The sequence below is a fragment of the Chionomys nivalis genome, chromosome 10 (genome assembly GCF_950005125.1).
Source record: "Chionomys nivalis chromosome 10, mChiNiv1.1, whole genome shotgun sequence".
Classification (NCBI taxonomy): Eukaryota; Metazoa; Chordata; class Mammalia; order Rodentia; family Cricetidae; genus Chionomys; species Chionomys nivalis.
Window position 1 is genome coordinate 39,422,990 of NC_080095.1, and position 20,792 is coordinate 39,443,781.

The window sequence follows — 20,792 nt, forward strand, 5'->3', positions numbered from 1 at the left end:
AAAAAAAAAAAAAAAAAAAGCATTGGAAATATAGCTCAAGCCTTGGCATGGTGGTGCACGCCTTTAACCCCAGCACTTGGGAGGCAGAAGCAGGTGGATCTCTGAGTTTGAGGGCAACCTGGTGTACAGAGCAAGTTCTAGGACAGCCAGGACTACGCAGAGAAACCCTGTCTCAAAAAAAGAAAAAGGAGGGGGAGGAGTCATTTCCTTCTTACACGGCTAACAATTGGTAGAGTCCTTGCAGGTAGACTACTTGTGATCCAAAGTGCTGGGGACCGGAAGTGCTTTGGATTTTGTAGATATCAGATGTCTAAACAGGGTACCTTGAAGATGTCCGCACATCTAAATGTGACATTCCTTTGTTTCCTGTGTGAAGCTGGATTGGGCACAGAGGAGATGGGAAAGGGCCCTCTCTTAACCTCCTGCTTTGGATTGCTGTCTTTCCCTGGCTCACAGCCAGGAGTTTTTGACATAACTGACCAAACCACCTACAAAATGACTTACTCCCCTTTCTGAGAAGGTTCACAAATGAGATTGTTTTTTAAAAAATGGCTAATGAACTCTGCCTTAATTTCAACCTCCTTGTGACCTATGTAGAGGTAAGAGTCCCTCTGAGCAAGGTGTTCTCTATATTAGTACAATGTTGTTGTTGCTGCCTCTGGGGGGTCTCTTCAAGAACAAAGCTCTGTAGATAAGAAGATGGAACATACCAGCATACTTCCCCTAATACCTAAATTTAGCTGCATATTCTGTACCATAAATAGGGCACCTATGATCTTAGCACTGAGGCTGAAGCAGGTCATCTGAGCATAGCTTCCCTCCTTGAGGCTAACACCACCATATATTCAAAGCCTTGAGATATATATGTTGGTTTAGCTTAGCAGCCCATACAATGAAATGTCTCTGTGTACTTAGCTCCTTCACAGTCAAAAATCTAAAGAAAATACAATAATATACATAATCCAGACTCTCTGTATATATTCTATCTTTATGTGACTTATTTTTTTGTAATCTATGCCTGTACTCTGTCTCTTTAAAGACTTTTATTTTTTTAGCTATTTATTTTTATTTATTACTCTCTATACTCTTTCTTTTCTCCCAAGCCTATGCATATTTATCTAACACTATGACCCATCTAGAGGTCTTTTTATCCGATTTTGTCTTTATTGTGTATCTGTAATTTTTTGGACCAGGACCACTTTTGGAAATGTTCAGTGGCATGCCCAGGACTAAGGCTGCTTTGCATTTTGGCTCCTTTTACTGCCTCTGAGACTGCCCAGTGGGAGCCATCCTCACCACCTCGACTCTGCTAACCAGTTGGCCCATGCTGTCACCAAGCAACTTACAGCATGCCGCTCACAAACCCCATTCAAGTGCTTGGCCTCTTGAAAGAACTTGTGCTGGCAGCATGGATTGGGAAGCTACCATTTCAAAACGGCATGACTTTTCATGCGGCCAGCAAACAGAGCCCATCTGAAAAAAAAATGCAACTAAACTTTGGGGGTTGTGTGTGTGTGTGTGTAGAATTTTTTTTAAGCTCTGTCAGGTTTTATGTGGACTTAGCTGCCCCCACTGTGGGGCCAACTGTTGGCAGAAGTCACTTGTTCGCTCCCAGCTGCCCAGAACTGAAATAATCACACTGAAATCTGTATTAATTGCAATGCTGTTTGGCCAATAGTTTAAGCGTATTTCCAGCTAACTTTTATATCTTAAATTAATCGATTTCTATTATTCTGTGTATCATCATGTGGGTGTGGCTTACTGGCAAGATTCCCATGGCCTCTGGCAGAGGCATCTCTCTCCTGCGGGCAGCTACATGGCTTCTCCCTGACTCTGCCTGCTCTCTCTCTCTCTATAGATAGATAGATAGATAGATAGATAGATAGATAGATAGATAGATCTCATCCATCCAGCCTGGCTATATTCTGTTAAGCCATTGACCGAAAGCAGCTTCTTGATTAACCAAAAAAAGCAACATATATACAGAAGGACTTCCCACACCAAGGAAGGATGGAAGGAAGGGCAGAAGGAAGGAAGGAAGAAAGGAAGGAATGAGGGAGGGAGGGAAAGAGGGAAGGGAGGAAGGAAAGAAGGAAAACAAAAAACATTAAGTATGCATTGGAAAGTTACAGTGAAAACTGTTGTCAGTGGCTGTCCTTGGGAAAGGATTTCACTTTTAATTTTCTCCATATATTCACTCTCTGAATTTTCAAAGGTGCTTTTTGTTAAACCAGGAATACCTATTTCTTTTGGAAAGAAAGGACAAGGCAAATTATGCTGTCATTTATTTAAAAAAAAAAATCCTGCTCCGCTGAGAACGTTTTAAAGCATCTCCTTCTTACAGAAACAGTGCACGCTCACCAGGAACAAGGAAAAGCAGTCACGAAGCACAGAGGAGCAGAGAGAAGACAAAACCTGAGTTCCTCTTCCCCAGGCACCGCCAACACCTGCACCCTCACGTCTTGGCACGCTGGGTGTTTGGGTTTTTTTTGTTGTTGTTGTTTTCTTTTGCCTGGTCCCCATGGAGCTGCTGTGGGGCTGTCACCAGGGCCCACCTATCACTGTCACGAGCAATTGAATGGTTTCCAGTCTTCTTGGTGCCTCTCCAAACAGCAGCTCCAAAGATGAGTTTGCTTAGCGTCAAACTGTGTTTGGGATCCCCAAAGACGAACTTACTTAACAGGAGACCCACCACCATGGCCGTCATCGGTTGTAAAGCACAAGGCACTTGGTGTGTTCCACGACAAGAGCTGTCAAGTATGGAGTCCATAGTATGACTCCTAACATGCACTGAGATTGCAACACTCTAACAATGTATGATTTTGCAACCTGCTTCCTTCTTCCAAAAAGAACTGAAAGAAAGAGCCAACCATTTGCATAGCCGGGTGAGTACTTTTCCACACATGTGGCTGAAGAGAATTGACATGAACATGCCTCCCACATCCCTCCTTCCTCCACTTCTCCGATACTAGCTGGCAATCAGTCCCAGGATGTCTTTAGTGAAGGCTTGGAATTGCGGTTCTCAGGAGCTGTGCAGACAGGTTCTTCGCTTACTAGGCCCAAAAGTCCACGTCCTGGGCCAAGATGTCCCTGGGCCATTCTCACACACAAGCAACAACAATAGGTTGCCAAGGCCCACCCAGCACACACCCTCAGATGCTAAAGCCCCCCTCCCTGGAGGGTGGGCAAGAGAACCTACAGGTCCTGGCATCCAGCCCCACTGGGTCCACACCCTCAGCCTAGCCGTGGGGCAGAACTGTTCCTAGAATGAAAGGATGAGCACCCCACATCTCATGAGGTCAGATCATTCTTGGTTGCTTCAGAAGTGATAGATGTTCGTGGCCCAGCCCAGCCTCTCCCCTGCAAGCTGGTAAGCCGGTTGGTCTCATTCTGGGTCCATGAAATCTGTCTTTCTTAAAACTTCTAGGATTTTGGAACCCCATGCTACTTTACAACGCCCCCCTCTCCATGCTAATAATGATAACTCCTGATGTTGAGCCCCTGATACACTAGGCACTTTATAAACCTATCACCGCAGTCTTTGGAGGCAGATGTAATCATGCCTGCCTCACACAGGAGAAATCTAAAAGTCCAGGGCTTGGAGACAGCTACTCAGGGTTAACAACTACAGGCAGACAGGAGTCAACCTAGACCTGGGGGACCCCAAGAAGGATGGTGCAAGACGAGAAAACTGGACACCTCACTCATAGTCAGCTAGCTCTAGACTTGCCTGGTGCTTTTCTAAAGAGCAGTTCAGTTCATATGCCGGCACTCCCGCAAGGTGAGCACTTGTTTATGTAGAACGGGACAGCAGGGTAAACCACCCAAGGCCACACAGCAGATGGAGTCTTGGCTTCAAGCTGGCTCTAGAGTCTGCACTGTTTCTCCAGAACCCATCTCCTTGCTCTTCCCCCTTTCCTGGTCACCACCCTCCTCATTTTTCTGAGTCTACTGTAAACTTCCAACTTCCTCATCTCACTCCGGGTGTTTCTCTTGTGAAACTGCGTGTTGTGCAAGGCCACCTTTGATTGGATCACCCCTACACCCTGCCACCAGCAAGAACTAAGAGTTCTAGAAGGCTTATCTATGCAAAGGTCCAGACTGTGTCTAGAGACGTGACCAGTTAGTGAGCCATGACTTATTGAAAGCCAATTTTGTCCCCAGTCCTCTGGAGGGCCCTATGGTGGGGGTCTATAAATAACAAAGACAACACGTGACCCCCCCACATCCAAGGAGATAGTGAAAAGAAGAGCCAGTCGTAACGTGCCAGGAGACAGACACAGGAGGGTCAGGAGTTCAAAACCAGTGTGACTACACAGCCAGACCCAGTCTCGAAAGAAAGAAAGAAAGAAAGAAAGAAAGAAAGAAAGAAAGAAAGAAAGAAAGAAAGAAAGAAAGAAAGGGGGGAGGAAGGAGAAGGAGAGAACAGCTCCACAAAGTTGCCCTTCGACCTTACATATACCATAGTGCACGCACGCACGTTCACGCGCGCGCGCGCACACACACACAGCATGTATATACCACAGCACATACACACACATACACACACACACCATACATATGCACACTATAACAACAAATAGAGTTTTTCTAAAGGAGAAGGGAAGGCAACCTAGAAGTACACCGTGTCCCCCGAGTGCAGCCAAGTCACAAAAGGCTTATGGGAAAGGAGAGTCTAGACACTTATTTCGAAGATGGAACTCAAAACAAAGTTGGAAAGAGAAGGGGAGCAGGTTTTGAAAACCAGTCCTGGCAAGAGAAATTACAATCAGCTTCCCTACATCCACATGGAAGAAGTCTTCAGAAATAACCCACAGAGAGAAAACAGCTAGACTGATCTGGTATTTTATTTTGGTTTGGGTTTTATCTGCCAGGTTGGCTCTTCCCATGAGTGGACCATCGCGGTATATGGCTCAGCGGGTTAAGGCGCTCGCTGCCAAGCGCGACAACCTGAGTTTGACTCCCCAGGGCACACACTCACATTTTGTCCCCTGGCCTTCTCACAACAGCCTACTGTAGGCTCCCGGAGGAGGGCACACTTGGCTCCCACAACCACCAGGTGGCAGAGCTGCTGTTCTGAGGCGACAGCTCATGTCCAGTCAGTGGGAAGAGGACGGTTCCCAGACCACTCCCCAAATCAGCTGGTGAGAGGGTGGTGGGGAGGCGCCAGTCTTCTAAGCGTGAGCTGTCTTCAAAGTCAACCTGGAGGTTCGGAAAGTGGCTGTGAGAAGAATCTGGGTGACGCTGAAGGGGGGGGGGGGGTTAAAGACGCCTCCCTGCAGCCAGACTCCTAAGAGCGAAGAGATCTTCCATGCAGCAGGGCAGGGTTGGTCCTGTAACCTACTCACCAGCTGCGGCCTGAGCTCTCTGCCTACGGCTGGGGATAACTAGGGAATAGCGAATCTAAGACAGGTTTCGCCGCAGCGGATCGCAGTTCCGACCCTTCTCTAGACAAAGATTCCCCCCCCCCCCCCATGGTAAACAGGAGTGCTAGTGGCTTTCTGCAGCAAACACCTTGACAATCGTCCCCATTCTGCTGTTGAATTGTGACCGTGGGCTACCCTAAATGTATGTGTGGCCTAAACGTTCATCAGCTAAGCCAAGTAAAAGGGTCCTACGGTCACCTGAGTTCAGGTTGAGGCACACTTCAATACCCACTATTACACAATTTAGATCTGACTTTTAGCTGTTTCTAGCTATCTGTTCAAGCTCGGTTAGCTGAATCAACTTCTATGAGCGTTAGCGTCCTTGTCTATGGAATAAATTTAATCTCTGAAGTCCCGTCCAGCTTTGAAATTCTGGAAAACACCCACTCCTATGGCCAAAGGGTCTGGGAGGCGTGGACGACCAGAGCAGGGCAGATCAGGGCAGGGCAGGGCAGGGCAGGACAGGGCAGGACGGGGGGGGGGGCGGTGTCGGCGTTGGGGGGGGGGTGTGTGTGATAGGCCCCATGAAGAATTAGCCCTACGCATCTCGTTAATTGCCATGGAGTACCCAGCCATAGCCACTGCGGCACTGCCCGTCCCACCCCCGCCTCCACGGCCCTGCAGCACACACCCACGGCTCCTCAGAGACTTCTGGAATCTCAATGGATTCCTTTACATCCGCATGTTTATTGCCCTTTACATCCGCAAATCGCTTTACATCAGCAACCCTGACGCGCCACTATTAATCATCTCAATATTCCCGCCGCCTGTAAAAGGAATTGCGGGGCGGGGGGTGGGGGGGAGACACTTACGAAGGTGAAACCTGCCTCAGATCCATTCAATTATCAGTAGCTAAAGTTAACTAAGCGTCTAATATAAGCAAATCCCCGGAGACACACAGATACAATTAGTGCAAGCATAAGAACCGCAGGGGTCTTCAAGAACTTCACCCACTTTGCAATTATGTCACCAGAAGGGGGTCAGTTAGAAGGTGATGGAAGATGCTGGATGACGGGGCTGCAAAAAGAACGGCCCCGCCCCCAGTCAGAAGAAACTGGCCTTCCCAAGGTCACTTATGTCCCCAGGGAAAACACCGACCCCAGAATGTCTGTCCTCAAAGCTTTCCACTGCACCTCAGACACTTGAATCTGAAATTCAAGTGTATCAAAGAGGGCGAAGGTTAGACCACTACTGCCAAGACTGCTTCCAGGATTTCCGGGCACAGAGAGGGAAAATCGTGATCCTGGATCACCCACCCCAAACAGATGAGCCAGATCCTAAGCTTTGACTGCAGCCTCCACCATCAGAACCCCTTGGATGCTGGTGACCCGAGCCCCCGCCCGCCTCCGCAGGGTCCGGGTAGGAGGAGGGGTGCGCAGACCAGGGCACCGCAGGTCCGCGCGGGGGCGGAGCCGAGCAGGGGGGGCGGGGCGCCGCGGGAGTCCGGCTCCCAGCCCTTCCCCACCCGCAAAGTCTTTCCAAATATGGGCAGAGCGGAAGCGGCGGGCAGACGTCACGGCGCCGGGTGGGAGCCGCTGACGAGAGGCGCTGACGGCGCCTACGTGTCACCGTGGAAACCAAACAGTAAATAGGGGACTGGCGGGCTCCTGGCGCTGCCTGCGGGAGCGCGCTGACCTGGAGTAAAGGGCCGGAAGCTGGGAAGGGCTTGGAGACACCTTGGCCTTGACAAAGCGGGGCGCGGGCGCTGGGAGGGTGCCGAGAGGGAGGGTGTAGGGACGCCAAGACCCCCGGGAGATGCCTGGGAAGCCCGCGGAGAGGAGCCCTCCCACCTCCCGAGCGTTTCACCGGCCTGCAAGGTCGTTGCAGATTTGGTTTTTTCCTTACTAGCCGCTGGGCAGGCAGTCGTGGGGGGCGGGAGGGGGGGGGGTCGGGGAAACGACACTGCCTGGGCCTCAGGTTCCAGCGCTGCCACTCAGTACAGGCCACAGTCTTTCTGTGCCCTAGACTGTCGCTGTATTATCAAGACCTACCTTAGAGGGTGCTTGTGACTATTTTGAGTATTTTTGACGTAGTCTCACGGATCCCACGTGGAGCTGGACTTCACTGTGTAGCTGTGAAATGACCTTGAACTTCTGATCCTTTGCCTACATTTCCAAAAAGGTGAGAAAACAGGTATGAGCCACAGGGTACCCTGTTCATACCGTTCTGGGACTCAAACCCAGCGCTTCTTTCATGCTAGGCAAGCACTCTGGCAACTAAAGCACAATCCCAGCCCTGTGACTATTTTTAATACAAATTTATCTTTATTATTTTTATGTACGTGCCTGTACACGTGCGTACAGGTGTGCCAGATGGATGTGTGTACTGAGAACTAGACTCGGGTCTTCTGCAAGAGCAGTGTTCACTCTACACCACGGAGCCGTCCATCCAGTTCCACCACCTTTAAAAAAAAAAAAAAGTTACATAGTATTTAGAATAGTGCTACACACACTGTCAGCCCAAGTTACTGCTGGCCGATGAGCTACCACGACATCATTCAGTTGGTGTCATGTGTTCCTGATTGTCCTTCAGTTTCAAAGCAAACAATTTTAAAGAAATCTTCCATTTTAAAGAGCACACTAAGGAGATAATATCTAATAAAAATGCTAAATGCGCTCACTACGATGCACATTAGCCAGTAGCATGACAAAATATCACGTTATTACATGCACTGCTCTACAGTGACCTATAAACACACATCAAAAACCCAGGTGCTCTGGCAGACATTGGTGGTGCACACCTTTAATCCCAGGACTTGGGGGGTGTGTGGTGTTCAAGGTTAGCCTGGTCTACATAGGGAGTTCCAGGGCAGCTGGGGCTGCACAGAGAAACTCTGTCTTGAAAAGCAAAACAAGAAAAAAACCAGATGCTCATACCCAGCGACAGAGCTACTGAAGTAACTCAAGTCCAGTTTGTCTTCACAGACACTATGTTTTATCAGTCCGTTTTTTGCCTGTTTTAGGTTTTTTTTTTTTTTTTCCAGAAAGGATTCATGACTTTCGTGCTGGTCTCAAACTTGGTATGCAACAAAAGATAGCCTTGAACTCTATTTCAGAGGTAAATCTACTTCTCAGTTTGGGGCTTACAGATGCAGGATACCATAACCAGCTTCTTTACTTTAAATCTGTTTTTGGTTTTGGTTTTTTGTTTTTGGTGGTGGTGGGTTTGGGGGGTATTTTTGGTTTGCTTTGGTTTTTTTTGTTTGATTTGGTTTAGTTTGGTTTGGTGGTGGTGGGGGGATCAAGGCATGGTGACACACTCCTTTTAATCCCAGCACTCAGGAGGCAGAAGCAGTCAGATCTCCATGAGTTCAAGGCCAGTTTGATCCAGGCCAGCCAAGACTAAACAATGAGACCCTTTCTGTACAAACAGAGAAAATTAGTTTAAGGAGGCCAGCACAATAACTCAGCTGGGAAAGCTCTTACAAAGCAAGCCTGATGTTTGAATTTGATCCCTGGAAGCCATATAGAGATGGAAGGGGAGAACTGACTCTTTAAAGTTGCCCTCTGTCCTCCATACCACCATGCCACAAGTGCACATACACACATACACAAATAAATAAATACGTGGAAAATACAGAACTCACCCTGCCTCAGCCCCCAGAGTGCATTTATTTGTCTTGTGTGTATGTGAAGGTAGAGCTGCTTCTTTCTTTCCTTTGTGCAGCTCCTTGGGATTGAACTCAGGCTGTCGGGCTTGGCAGCAAGCACTCTACATGCTGAGCCATCTCTCTAGCCAGTCCCAGCCCTGATGGGCATGTGTCAATCTCAGAGGAGTCGACTATATAACTAGAGTCAAATTCTAATGATCTGGTAATGTGGTTAAGCAGTTTGGGCTTTCAGAGTCACAAAGTGTATATTCAAATCTCAGGTCTACTGCTTACCAGCTGTGGGCCCTGGGCCAATGTATTTACTGTTTCCTGGATTGTGCTCCACACCTGTGAAATGCAGAGACTAATGTTCGTCTCATTGGCCTCTTGTGTGCTGAGAACCAAATGAGGCAGTCATTTGACAAGACAATGATTCTGTGCCTATCAAGCACCAACTGCTAGTGGCACACTGGTTAGCAGAGCAGAAAGGGTCCCTGGCCCAGAACTGTGCCTGGATAAAGCAGAGGCTGGCATAAAACAGGCTCGTGTGAAACTTTACCCCAGAGTCACAGGTTCTATGCCAACCTTGTGCTCTGGATAAACCCTGCCAACTCATCATCTTCTGTTGGATTATTGTGACTGCCTCCACTCCCCCTGGGTGGATCCCACAGGCATTGCAAACCTAATGTGTTCCACATGCACCTTAATTTCCATATTCCCCAAACCCATGTCACTGGTGAAAAGACACTAGTGAACCATAAGCCGACCTGTGTGTCAAGTTTGGTAAATCTAGACATGAACTTAGATCCACTCCATCACCAAGTCTGGGCTGTCCTTCCCCCTAGTTACCCCACCACCACTTCCTTCACTAAACCTTCGAACAACTCAACTAGCTAAATTCATCTGGTCTAGAATCCTCTTGAGACATGCCATCTCAAACACAGGAGGATTCTAGGCATCACACGAAGAGATAAGCTGCTCAGCGATGACATTAAGAAACGTCTCCATCCACAGAAGGAAGTAAACTATAGGAGATGACCATGGCGCTTGAGATACTTTGGCCATGTTATGAGAATGAATGGTGGCAGATACCCGAAGACAGCACTGCTTGGAGGAGTGCACAGGATAAGGGAAAAGGAAGACTCAAAAGATGCTGGATAGACAGCATAAAGGAAGACTGTGGGACCTTGGGTATGACAGTAACACGAGCATCTAGGACGCCCAAGATAGGACAACTAGGGAACGTTATAAACGGGCTGCCCCTGCATACGTAAGCATTGCCAGGGCATAAATGATGAATAAATGAATGAGTAATCTGGCCACAGTTATCTCTTCTTGACCTGCCTTTAGCCTCCTCCCGGCTGATACTGCAATATTGATGTAAATGGTAGATCCCCACCCTCCCTCCACTGAGCTCCACCCCTTGCATTTTATAGGCTTAGCCCAGCAAAGCCAAATTCACTGCCTTTAGAGTGGTTCAATACCTTGAATATCTCTACCCCATCCACCTCCAAAGCCCAACTCAGAGGTTACCTAGAGAATCTTCCTAGTAGAACACCTCACTCCCTTCTTTCCCTCAGACCTGCTGTTTCTAGTGTGTTATAATGTATGTGTTTATGTGTCTTTCGCCTTTACTGAGGTCCACATTCTTTTAAAACACAACCGTGTCTTGCTCGCTTCTGAATCCAATGCATGATATACAGTTGGCACCCAGAACCTTGCTATTCTATGAAATTCAGCCCCCATTTGTTTCTCTGACCGAATGTTGTCCACCAAAATCATAATAACAACCAACCCTTCTACCATATTTTTCCGGTCTCGGAGCTGTAATGAGCCCTCTCGATGTGCCAATTTGCTTTGCTGAGTGCTCGTAACAGTCTCAACAGTTAGCATCTCCATTTTGCCACTGAAGAAACTGAGGGTGTGTAGACCATAGAAACGGGTTGTGTGCAGGGAAACTAGCTTAGATTTCTGGTGATTGTTCCTGCATGCGAAAACAGTGGCACTCTGTCCAGCCGGCCCCTTGCAGAGATGGAAGGCACTCACCACATCTGGTGCATCTTATCCCCCGGCTTCTTGTCAGGTCTGGACCTTCTCTAATGATGCTGATGTTGATAACGGGAATGGCTAACTCTTACTCTCTCATTTTAATGCAGACTAAATTACAGGTTGCATCCTCCAGCACACCAAATGAACTCTGGAAGTCTTTTAACCAAAGTGAAAACATGTTGATTATTCTTTAAGGAGAATTGAGTTGATGTGTGTCCATTTGGCAGTTAATGTTTCTGTTTACAAAACAAAAGCAGCAACAACAACAAAACAAACAGGATCTTACTCTGTGGCCTGTGCTGACCTCGAACTCACTATGTAGTTGTGCTCTGCTCTTGCTTCAGCCTCCCCAGTGCTGGAATTGTAGCTGGGAGCCACCATTCCTAGAGCAAGTTTTTGAAATGAGCATGGGTAGACAAGTGTGGGGGTCGGAGAACAACTTAGTGGCCTCGGTTCTCTCCTTCCACCTTTACGTGGCTTCCAGGGTGGAACTCAGGTCACCAGGCTCTTTTCTCCGATAAGCCATCTGGACAGTGCGTAGTTTGTTGTTGCTTAAGCAACAATTGATTTTACTTTTAATTTACACCTATGTGTGTGCATATGTACAGGATAGTGCCAGTGCCCACCAAAGCCAGAGGTGTTGGGTCTCCCCTGAAGCAGGAGTTGTAGTCTATTGTGAGCCACCCATTGTGGCTTCTGGGATTGAACCTGGGTCCTCTGGAAGAGAAACAAGTGCCAACAGCTGAGCTAGCTCTCTCTCCAGCCTGGGGATTTTTATTTAATAACGGGATATGCTTTTCTACTATGGAAGAAGTCCAACTACCCTCTGACATTTTTAAGGCTTTCGTCTGCATTCCCTCATTTATTTTCATTTATTCAATAATCCTAAGGGACACTGGCACACAGTTGTGATCAAGGTGCAACAGGTCTTTGCTCTAATGGGACTTAGAATTCAGTAATGAGGGGCAAGACCTTTACTTTTTTTTTTTTTTTTTTAAGTAAAAGAAAACTTAGGTTGGATGTTGCAGCTAATGGTAAATGCTGTGGAAATCCAAATGGGGATCATGAGAAAATCACGTGAAGGCAGTGTGTGCAGAAGACAGCCAGGACAGAATGACCACAGAAGGCATCTAGGAGGCTTGCTTTGAGCTAAGCCCTGAATGTCAAGAAGTAGCCAATTTTGGGGAAAAGGACCTAGGTAGAGACCCAGCAACACAAACCATACCTGCTTGAAGGAATGAGTGTGATGTGTCCAGAATCAAAGGAATCCCATGAACTGTGTGTTTACAGGCTGCGGGTCTTGAGGGAAGCTGAGGAAGAATCAAGGGTCAGCTCATTAGCGTTAATAGCAACCCCAGCACCTGATGTTCAGCATCCAAATGTCAGTCCTGCTCCTTAACCTTTGGAGAACTGTTTGGGAGGAACCTTGTGCACAGCTTAAATGATGCTTTTGCTTTTTTTTTTTTTTTTTTTAAGATTTATTTATTTATTGTATACACAGTGTTCAGCCTCCATGTATGCCCTCAGGCCAGAAGAGGGCACCAGATCTCATTACAGATGGTTGTGAGCCACCATGTGGTTGCTGGGAATTGAACTCAGGACCTCTGGAAGAGCAGTCAGTGCTCTTAACCTCTGAGCCATCTCTCCAGCCCCCGATGCTTTTGCTTTTGAGACACTGAAACTTCAGGTCATTTGCCTAGACTTTGTCTCTTAATTAGACACAGCGAGACTGATTTACTTTCACCTATGGGAATCGCTGTTGACACAAAATAACTGTTAGAACAAAAAGCGCTTCCCTTTAATTTTGATAATTGCCTGAGATGTATGGGTGTGTGAAGATGGCCCGGAGTCTGTTGTCTGCGAGTCTACAAAGGTGGATATCTTCTGTCATCTGAAAGTAATTTCAGCACACAGTTGCAAACTCACTTCGCTGAAATGGCAGAAGGAATTCAGGGGAGGCAATGAAGGAATCCCAGAAATGAAGACTAGAAGTGGGGTGTGTGTTTGCAGCCAGATGTAAAAGATGTAACATTCCTATTGCCTAATACCCTACGGAGCGGGTGGAGGGACACAGGACTGGAACAGAAGTTACAGAGCATGCGCAGACTCCCTTTCTGGTTGTGGAAAGCAGGTAGGATTTACTCATTCACTCACTGAGCAAAATGTTTATTAACTCTGTACTATAGCTCCGAACTAGATCTTAGAATCCATTGGTAGGTCAGACAAGACATGGTCCCCAAAAGGAAATGGTCCCTGGTGTTTAGCCCTTTCTGTTGGTGTGTACAGGTCTATATCAATAGTGTGGTCATGAAGATGTGCAGGTGTGACTTCACTGAAACCAGCTTGAAGCTGTATCTTCTGAGCAGACATAGAAGTGTTTCCCAAAAGAAAGTTAGCATGCCCAGTGTCAATCATCCTCAGGAGTTATTGGGGGATTTGGAAGAAGTGCTGTGGCTAGACAGGGAAGGCCTTTCTTTCTTCCCTCTAGACCATGAATGTAGGTGGCAGAGAGCTTGGAAGGTGACAGTCCTGTGGGGGATCCCATGAATTCTGAGAAGGCTTTTAGAGATTCTGTCTTCCTAGAATGTCAACGCGCCCCTGTGGATGGAGTATAGCCTGGGCTGTGGTGAACTGAAGAAGGGCTTGTGTCACGGCTGTCAAAAGAAAGCTTGTTTTCCATAGCCAGTTTGGGGCCCACAGGACCATTAGTAAGGCCCCCAGGGCAAGCCGCTTTCCTGTATTGCCCTTCCCTATCTGGGCAATCTCGGGTTGTTATCACCACACATTAAAAGACCTCACTGGGTCCTTATAAACACTGCCTTCATTCTAAAGTTAGAAATCACATTTAAAGGATATTTACCCTTTAAGGAGCAGACAATGAACCTAAACCATTTTTTTTACATTACATTTTATTTATATAGGATCTCACAGTGTAACCCTGAACTCCAGGTGAGCCTCTCACCTCAGCTCTGGGATTGTTGGAGTACCAACAAGGCCAGTCTAACTCAAGACTGGCAAAAGCAGTGTGCAAGGGGTGTGTGCCGTAAGGACTGGTCTAGAGAGACCTGAGTGAGTTGCTCTGAAGTGTTGATCATCACGGTAAGAGCATCAGCTCAAGACTAGTGGAACTGCCATTTGAAATAAAAGACATAACTTGCTGGAGGATGAGGTCCACCATGACCTCCAAGTGATTTTCATTACCACTAATGACCCGGAAGCTCCCCTTCCAGCCAGCACTTGGGCACAAAGGGTGGGGCTCAATCTCCTTTCATTGTGGTTTGTACCTGTGCCAATGAGAGCAACCAACCTTACCAGAGGCATCCCAGACAAAGGTCGTGTTCTTCTTTGAGACGATAAACTTTCTCAGCTACAGCTTATTCAGCATCTGCTGACTTCTCCCTACTGAACTATTATGTAACTTTTATTTACAGAATGATCAGCCATTATTTGTGCTGCTTGAGGTCTTTGAATTGTCAGCCCCCCACACACACACACACTGTAATATGAATGGCATTAAAGTAACTTCAGAATTAGGATTTGTTTTTCACTGTGCCATAGGACAAGACCCTCCCCTTTTCTTCTGAGAATAAAAAAGGTCAACTAAATGAGCATAGGTTAGCGTGAGGAACTCAAGCAGGCATGACGGTGCCTACCTGTAGTCCCAGCACTTGGGAGATATAAACAGGCTGTCTAACAAGTCTGAGGGCAGACTAGCCTTCATTGGACCTATCTCAAAAAATTAAAAAATGGAAAAATTGTTGTTTTTATCCAAGGGAAAACTTTTTTGGTTTTTCAAGACAGGGTTTCTCTGTTTAACAACTCTGACTATCCTGGAACTTGCTTTGTAGGCCAGGGTGGCCTCAAACTCACAGAGATCCACCTGACTGTCTCTCAAGAGCTAGGATTAAAGGTATGGACCACTACCGCCCTACTCAACTTCTAAAGCCAAGTATTAAGAAGCAGTACAGGAGGACTGGGGAGATGGTTGAGAGCGGTTAAAAGCACTTGTTAGTCCTACAGAGGATCCTGGTTCAGGTTCCCAGCACCATCATGGAGGCTAAAACCATTGTCTCTTAACTCCAGTTCCAAGGGATCTATCGCCCTCTTCTGGCCTCTGTGAGCACTGCAGGTACATGGTGCATAGGCTTACCTGCCAGCAAAACATTCTAACACATAAAATAAAAATAATACACCTTTAAAGAAAAAAAAAAGAGGCAGCTCAGGGCTGGCAAGATTGGCTCCATGAGCAAAGGCGCTTGTCACCATGCCTGATGACCTGAGTTCAATGCCCAGGACGCATAGCTCCCTCCGGTGCCGTGGTACATGATGCCTTCCACATGGAGACAAATAAATATAATTTTGAAGCTTAATTGAACAAAAGAGCAGTTCAGTCTAATAGACTGGACAAGAGTGGGAAGTGGTGACTCGGTGTGCAGGGTGGAGGGTCATTTATTTCAGCCATTCTTCAACTGACCCACTTCTATGATAAGAGTAAATCTTCACATGATTTTGTAGGAATAAGAAGCTCAGCTTGCTGGTCATCTGTAATAACCAGCACTGACGTGCCTGAGGCAAAAAGATTACTGTGAGTTTGGGGCCACCCTGGGCCTCCTAGCAAGATCCTATCTCAAACAATACCAAATAAAAAGTTAGAATTGTTTTTCTAGAACTACGCTCTGTTAAAGGATTCCTCTCCCATGAAAACTACTAAACCTAAGATGAGCACATAAATTCAAGAATGTCCCCTTCAAGAAACAGAAAAGAGAAGCGTGTCCTTGCTCAAGTTACTACACTCAGCTTTCAGCCCCCAGGGCGGGTAGAAAACCTTAGCAATGCAATATGAACACATAAAATATTCTGAACTAGCGTTTTCTTCTGTGTGATAAGGGAACAGAAAAAGGCGTGTCTCCCTCCAGAACCTACCCATCTTGACAAACTGGTCTCCACAAATGCCTTCCGGAGACCATACAATAACTCTCAGAACAAAACGAGCAACAAGGTGGTCGCATTCAACTTAAATGCTTTTATTGACAATGTCTTGGAACAATAAGCAAACAATGCTTAAAATTTCATCCATATTCACTTTTCACATGTCGAAAGACCTCAGGGTAGAAAAAAATAAAATAAAAATATAAATATCTGAGAATCCATCTTAATAAATAAATTGAAAACACAATAAAACGTTTTCATGGAAAACTGTTAATGTCAGGACATTCAGATCACCTCGACAATGCATGATCAGTAACATCACGATGAACACTGACGCCCAAGAGGAACTACAGTACGTGGGTATAGCTATTTAGTTCTATCTACTGGAAAATAAAGTTCAGTTTTTCTCTTAGTTTAACATTGGTCATGTCTAATTGGAACACACTATTGCCAGGAACACAGTAGGTATTGTTAAAATCAGCTGCACTAGATACAATCCGAAAATATCCAGCACCAGGTTAATTCCAATAATGAACCCAACAGATTAGTTAATGCTATGAGAAGACTAAGGAGAAAGAGGAAAGAGACACAGACCCAGGCCTGGCTCACATGCTACTAACTACCAGCTCTCAGGTGTCACTAGGAACAATAGACTCCATGCGCTTTTGCTACAACTCCGGAAGAAGTGAGGACTTGAGTCCAGATGTGGATGCGATGCTTTCAAGTCCATGAGGCCCACAGCCTGGTGTGTTTCACGCACAGACAAGGTCCTCCCTAGGTCTACGGAAACCCTCGAGGGAAGACGTGGTTCTCCTCTCTGTAATGCACCAGCTCAAAGCAGTGGCACTTTTGGATGCCGGCTGCCTCCCCTTCCCTGACCGCTCACAGGGCAAGTAGTGTGGGTGAGCTGAGGGAGTCAGAGGAGGGCTCGTTGCTGCTGCTGCCCTTCCGGTGGGCAGCTGCACAGCTGGGGAAGGAGTCAGCCTCCGGGTAGGTGAAGACAAAGGAAGACGTATAAGTAGCACAGCTGGGAGTACAGGTGACCACCGGGGTGCACAGGGGCTCCAGCTCTGTGACCATGGGCCCCATCCCCAGGGAGCTGCTGTGTAGGGGCTCCCAGTCTGCTGCATAGAAGGAACCGGACAGGTCCATGTCTGGCACAGATCGGGCGGTCTCAGAGCCACTGGGTCGGGATGGTGGTGGGTACAAGAAGTCATCAAAGGGCTCAGCCTTCAGCTCCACATTGCTGATGCTCTTGACTGGCTCCAGCGATGTCTTGGGCTCAGGGTCATTGAGAAGAGGCAGTGAGAAGGCTTCCTCAGACTCTGGGGTAGCAGCCTCAGGCAGACCCCCAGTCAAATCCAGGGAAGCCACCGACATCTCTTCTGGGAAGCCCAGGTCATCGGGCATCTTGCAGGCAGGTCGGTGGGCTGCCAAAATGAACTCCAGTTTTTCCTTCTCTTTCAGCAGATTGGCAATCTCTGTCTGCAAGGCAGACTTCTCCTCTTCAAGTTGGTCTGTCTCCTGCACAGGGAGAGAGGAAGGAAAGCATAAGACACAGTCTTGCCTAAGGACCCTCATCCCTTAGTCCCAACCTCCAACTTGGAAGTTGCAGAAGTAGCCAGCAGGCTCTACCTACCGCTTGGAGAGTATCAGTCAGCTCCCTCCTCCGATTCCGGCATTTGGCTGCAGCCATCTTATTCCTCTCCCTTCGGATTCTCCGTTTCTCTTCCTCTTCGGGAGACAACTACAATAATAATAAAAAAGGTCCAACATTCAGTAAGATTGTCATCACCTCCATTCAGTCACCGCAGTGAACCTGGCTCCTACAACACCCGCAGCTCCTGGTGAAGCATTTTTTTTTTTAACCTGCAGTTGTCAGACTGGGTGTGATTTGCATATAAAGTAAGATCTTTAGCAAGGGAACAAAGAAGCGACCGAGCTAAAGAACGGGGTAGGAAGCTGTCTGGGAAACTATCTAGGGTACTTCTGGGGGCCAAATATCAGAATCTGACAAGGGAGGGTAAGGGCTTGGAGTCACGGCTCCAGGTCCGGAAGTGCCGTGAGTTGTACCAGGGTTCTACACTCTCTGTTGTGTCCTTCCCGCCCGCCACCCCCCCCCCCCGCTCCCCACCTGCTCGCTGCCTCCCAAACCCAGGTCCAGAATCGCTCGCTGCTCACCTGCTCTACTTTGCCTCTCCTGCCAATGCTCTGCGCTCTGCCGCCTGACATGGTCTTCACCAGTCCAGTCCTGGAGTAAGCCCCAGTTGACGGGGTGGGGACTCCGTAGGGATGGGGCGCTCTGGTCTGCGATGGGGCCACAGAGGAGACCAGGGTGGGCTGCACCAGCCACTGCAGGTCTGGGCTGGTGGAGATGGCTGTCACCGTGGGGATAAAGTTGGCACTGGAAACGGACAGATCTGCGCAGAAGTCCTGAAACAAAACAGAAAGAAGAAAGTGGAGGTGAGCGAGCAGGTTCCAGACACAGGTGGAGCAAGTAGCCTTAGCGTCGCATGCAGCAGGGAGAGAGAGAAACATTCGGGTCAGAGACTTGCTTATGTCTTCCTGTATGTATCTCATCCCAGATAAAAGCTCTCCCAATTTCCTCCCTTGAATTCTGCAGCGCAGCTTTTCTCCTCCATCCTACCGCTGCGTTCCCGTTATCCCTTCAGCATCACTCGCTTGAAAGGGGGTTTGATATAAATATCCCTGACGTCTGCGCTGACGCAGGCGCCGCTCCGGAGTCTCCAGAATGAACTCGCTTTTTATCAATGAAACTGCCTTACACACCCGCCCGCAGCACCCTCCTCCCTCCTCCCTGCTCCAGGCTGCCCCCGGAGGGGGGATTGCCGCTGTTTGCCGCCTCGCAGGCTCTCGTTAGCTAGTCTTAGCTCGAGTCCCGGGCTGATCTCAAAGACAAGACACCAAGGGAAGAGCGCAGGCCACTCAAAATAAACCTGCTGCGCGGGAAGGGGGTACTAAGTCTTACTATGACAAGCGTGCAGGCGCTCAGACAAGTCCTGGATTCCCAAGCTAGGGCTGCTCTGTCCACTCCAGTCTCCCTCCCAAGAGAAAAAGTGAGACCCCCTTCCAACTGACGTCCCTGAGTGTCCCATCCCGGTATCCCCTCCTCTGCGACCCTCAGCGCGGACCCGGCGGCTGCACGAAGGCAAACTCACCTGTGCGTTGACAGGGGATCCCATGCTGGAGAAGGAGTCGGCTGGGGAATGGTAGTAGGAAAGATTGTCCCCGGCCGGAGAGGCACTGCTGCACCGGGAGGATGCCTCGTAGTCGGCGTTGAAACCGGAGAACATCATGGTCGAAGTTTAGGGAAATCCGGGCGAGGGGTCCAGGGACAGACACTGGTGGGAGCTGCGGAGCAGAGCTGGGTTGGGAGCGCGATCACTGCTCGTTCGCGGCACCGCCGGCTCTATCCAGTCTTCTCAGTTGCTAGCTGCAGTCGCGGTTGGAGTAGTAGGCGCCTCCGCCGGTGCCTTTATAGAGAAGACGGAGTGAATGAAGTTAGCTTATACGTCACTGGCACTGGGCGGAACTGTGGCGATGGAGGGGGAGGAGCGCGCCTGGGCCCTCTGCAACCGCCCTGTCGTCAACTCCCCGCCCCAGATCCCCCGACCCCCGACTCGTCAAGTGATTTTCACCTGAGTGTTCACATTAAGGGTCTTAGAGGGTCTCCTGAACTCCCCGCATGTAGGATTTCGGGGATAGTTCCCCGAGGACTACAGGGACCGGCCGTGGAAACCTGCTGACGCAGATGTCCTAATATGGACATCCTGTGTGAAGGAGGGAGGGACTGACGGGAACTGCTTGCCGGCTGCAGCCAACTCTGAGGGTGCAGTGCGGAGGGGGGGGGGAGTGGGGGCCGCGATCGGGGGAGGGGAGGCGGGAAAGGCAGAGAAGGCGAGCGAACATTCGCACCTGATTCAATGTGGACCCATTTGTCCCAGGGTCAGGGCACGAGATGGGGTCGCCTCCTTACCATGGTCCAGAAATCTGGGACATTTCTGAATCTGGTATTAGGAGAAACAGGTACGTAACCCTAAAGGTTTGAAACCTCCGTTCCCAAAGGAAAGCTTGCCCACCGCAAATAAGTGCAAATAAATAAATAAATAATAAAATGGTATCAGCTTCACAGCCCCTCGCTCCAACCCCTGGCCTCGAGTAACACTAGGACTGAGGTTGGACGCAGTAAGTGAAGGATTCTGAATAAGTGCACAATAGCCCACTTCACCTACGATACTGAGTCCATTCATTCATTCGTGTTTTAAAGGAAGAAAGCACCCCCCACACTCCCCGGCTCTTAGCCACTTGGAGGTATTAGGGTGGCTGTTAGCCCCCAGAGACACTGGCTGAAAAATATTACGCAAAACCTCCCTGCAAGGGTGCCTGAAGGGGTCGTTTGCCTAGTTTTGAGCTGGGGCCGGGGGTGAGGGGCGGTGGGAGGGGGCGGTTATTAGTGAGCAGGGGGGGGACAGCTCTGAGTTACAAAGTGAAGTGATATCTGGCGGAGAACGCAAGTCCGTGCTGGGGAGGTGGGGGAGGGGGGGACTGAATCCAAGCCTGTAACTGCGCTTACCAGGGACCAGCAGCGGGTGATTTTCCAGTTCGGACCTGGGAGGGAGGGGGACCAGAGAGGGCTGGAAGAACGGTGCCCAGCCCGTGGTAGGGGAAATTTTGGCTTCTGGAACCTGAGCACAGCTCTGAATCTTGGAAGATGGAACTTTGGGGAGGCTAGGTGTGTAGAACACACCCCTACATGCCCTCAACCGCCGCCGTCCTTC

At 48.6% G+C, this 20,792-nt stretch overlaps 1 protein-coding gene across 1 annotated transcript; it reads right to left on the reverse strand.

The window, feature by feature from the left end:
- Positions 1 to 16,067: 16,067 nt before the first annotated feature.
- On the reverse strand, positions 16,068 to 19,525 carry Fos (Fos proto-oncogene, AP-1 transcription factor subunit). Its single transcript, XM_057783404.1, has 4 exons — positions 19,173 to 19,525; positions 18,175 to 18,426; positions 17,633 to 17,740; positions 16,068 to 17,517 (listed from the first exon to the last, which is right to left on the reverse strand). The coding sequence occupies exons 1-4, from the start codon at positions 19,308 to 19,310 to the stop codon at positions 16,876 to 16,878; spliced, it is 1,140 nt and encodes a 379-aa protein (XP_057639387.1). The 5' UTR covers positions 19,311 to 19,525; the 3' UTR covers positions 16,068 to 16,875.
- Positions 19,526 to 20,792: the final 1,267 nt, after the last annotated feature.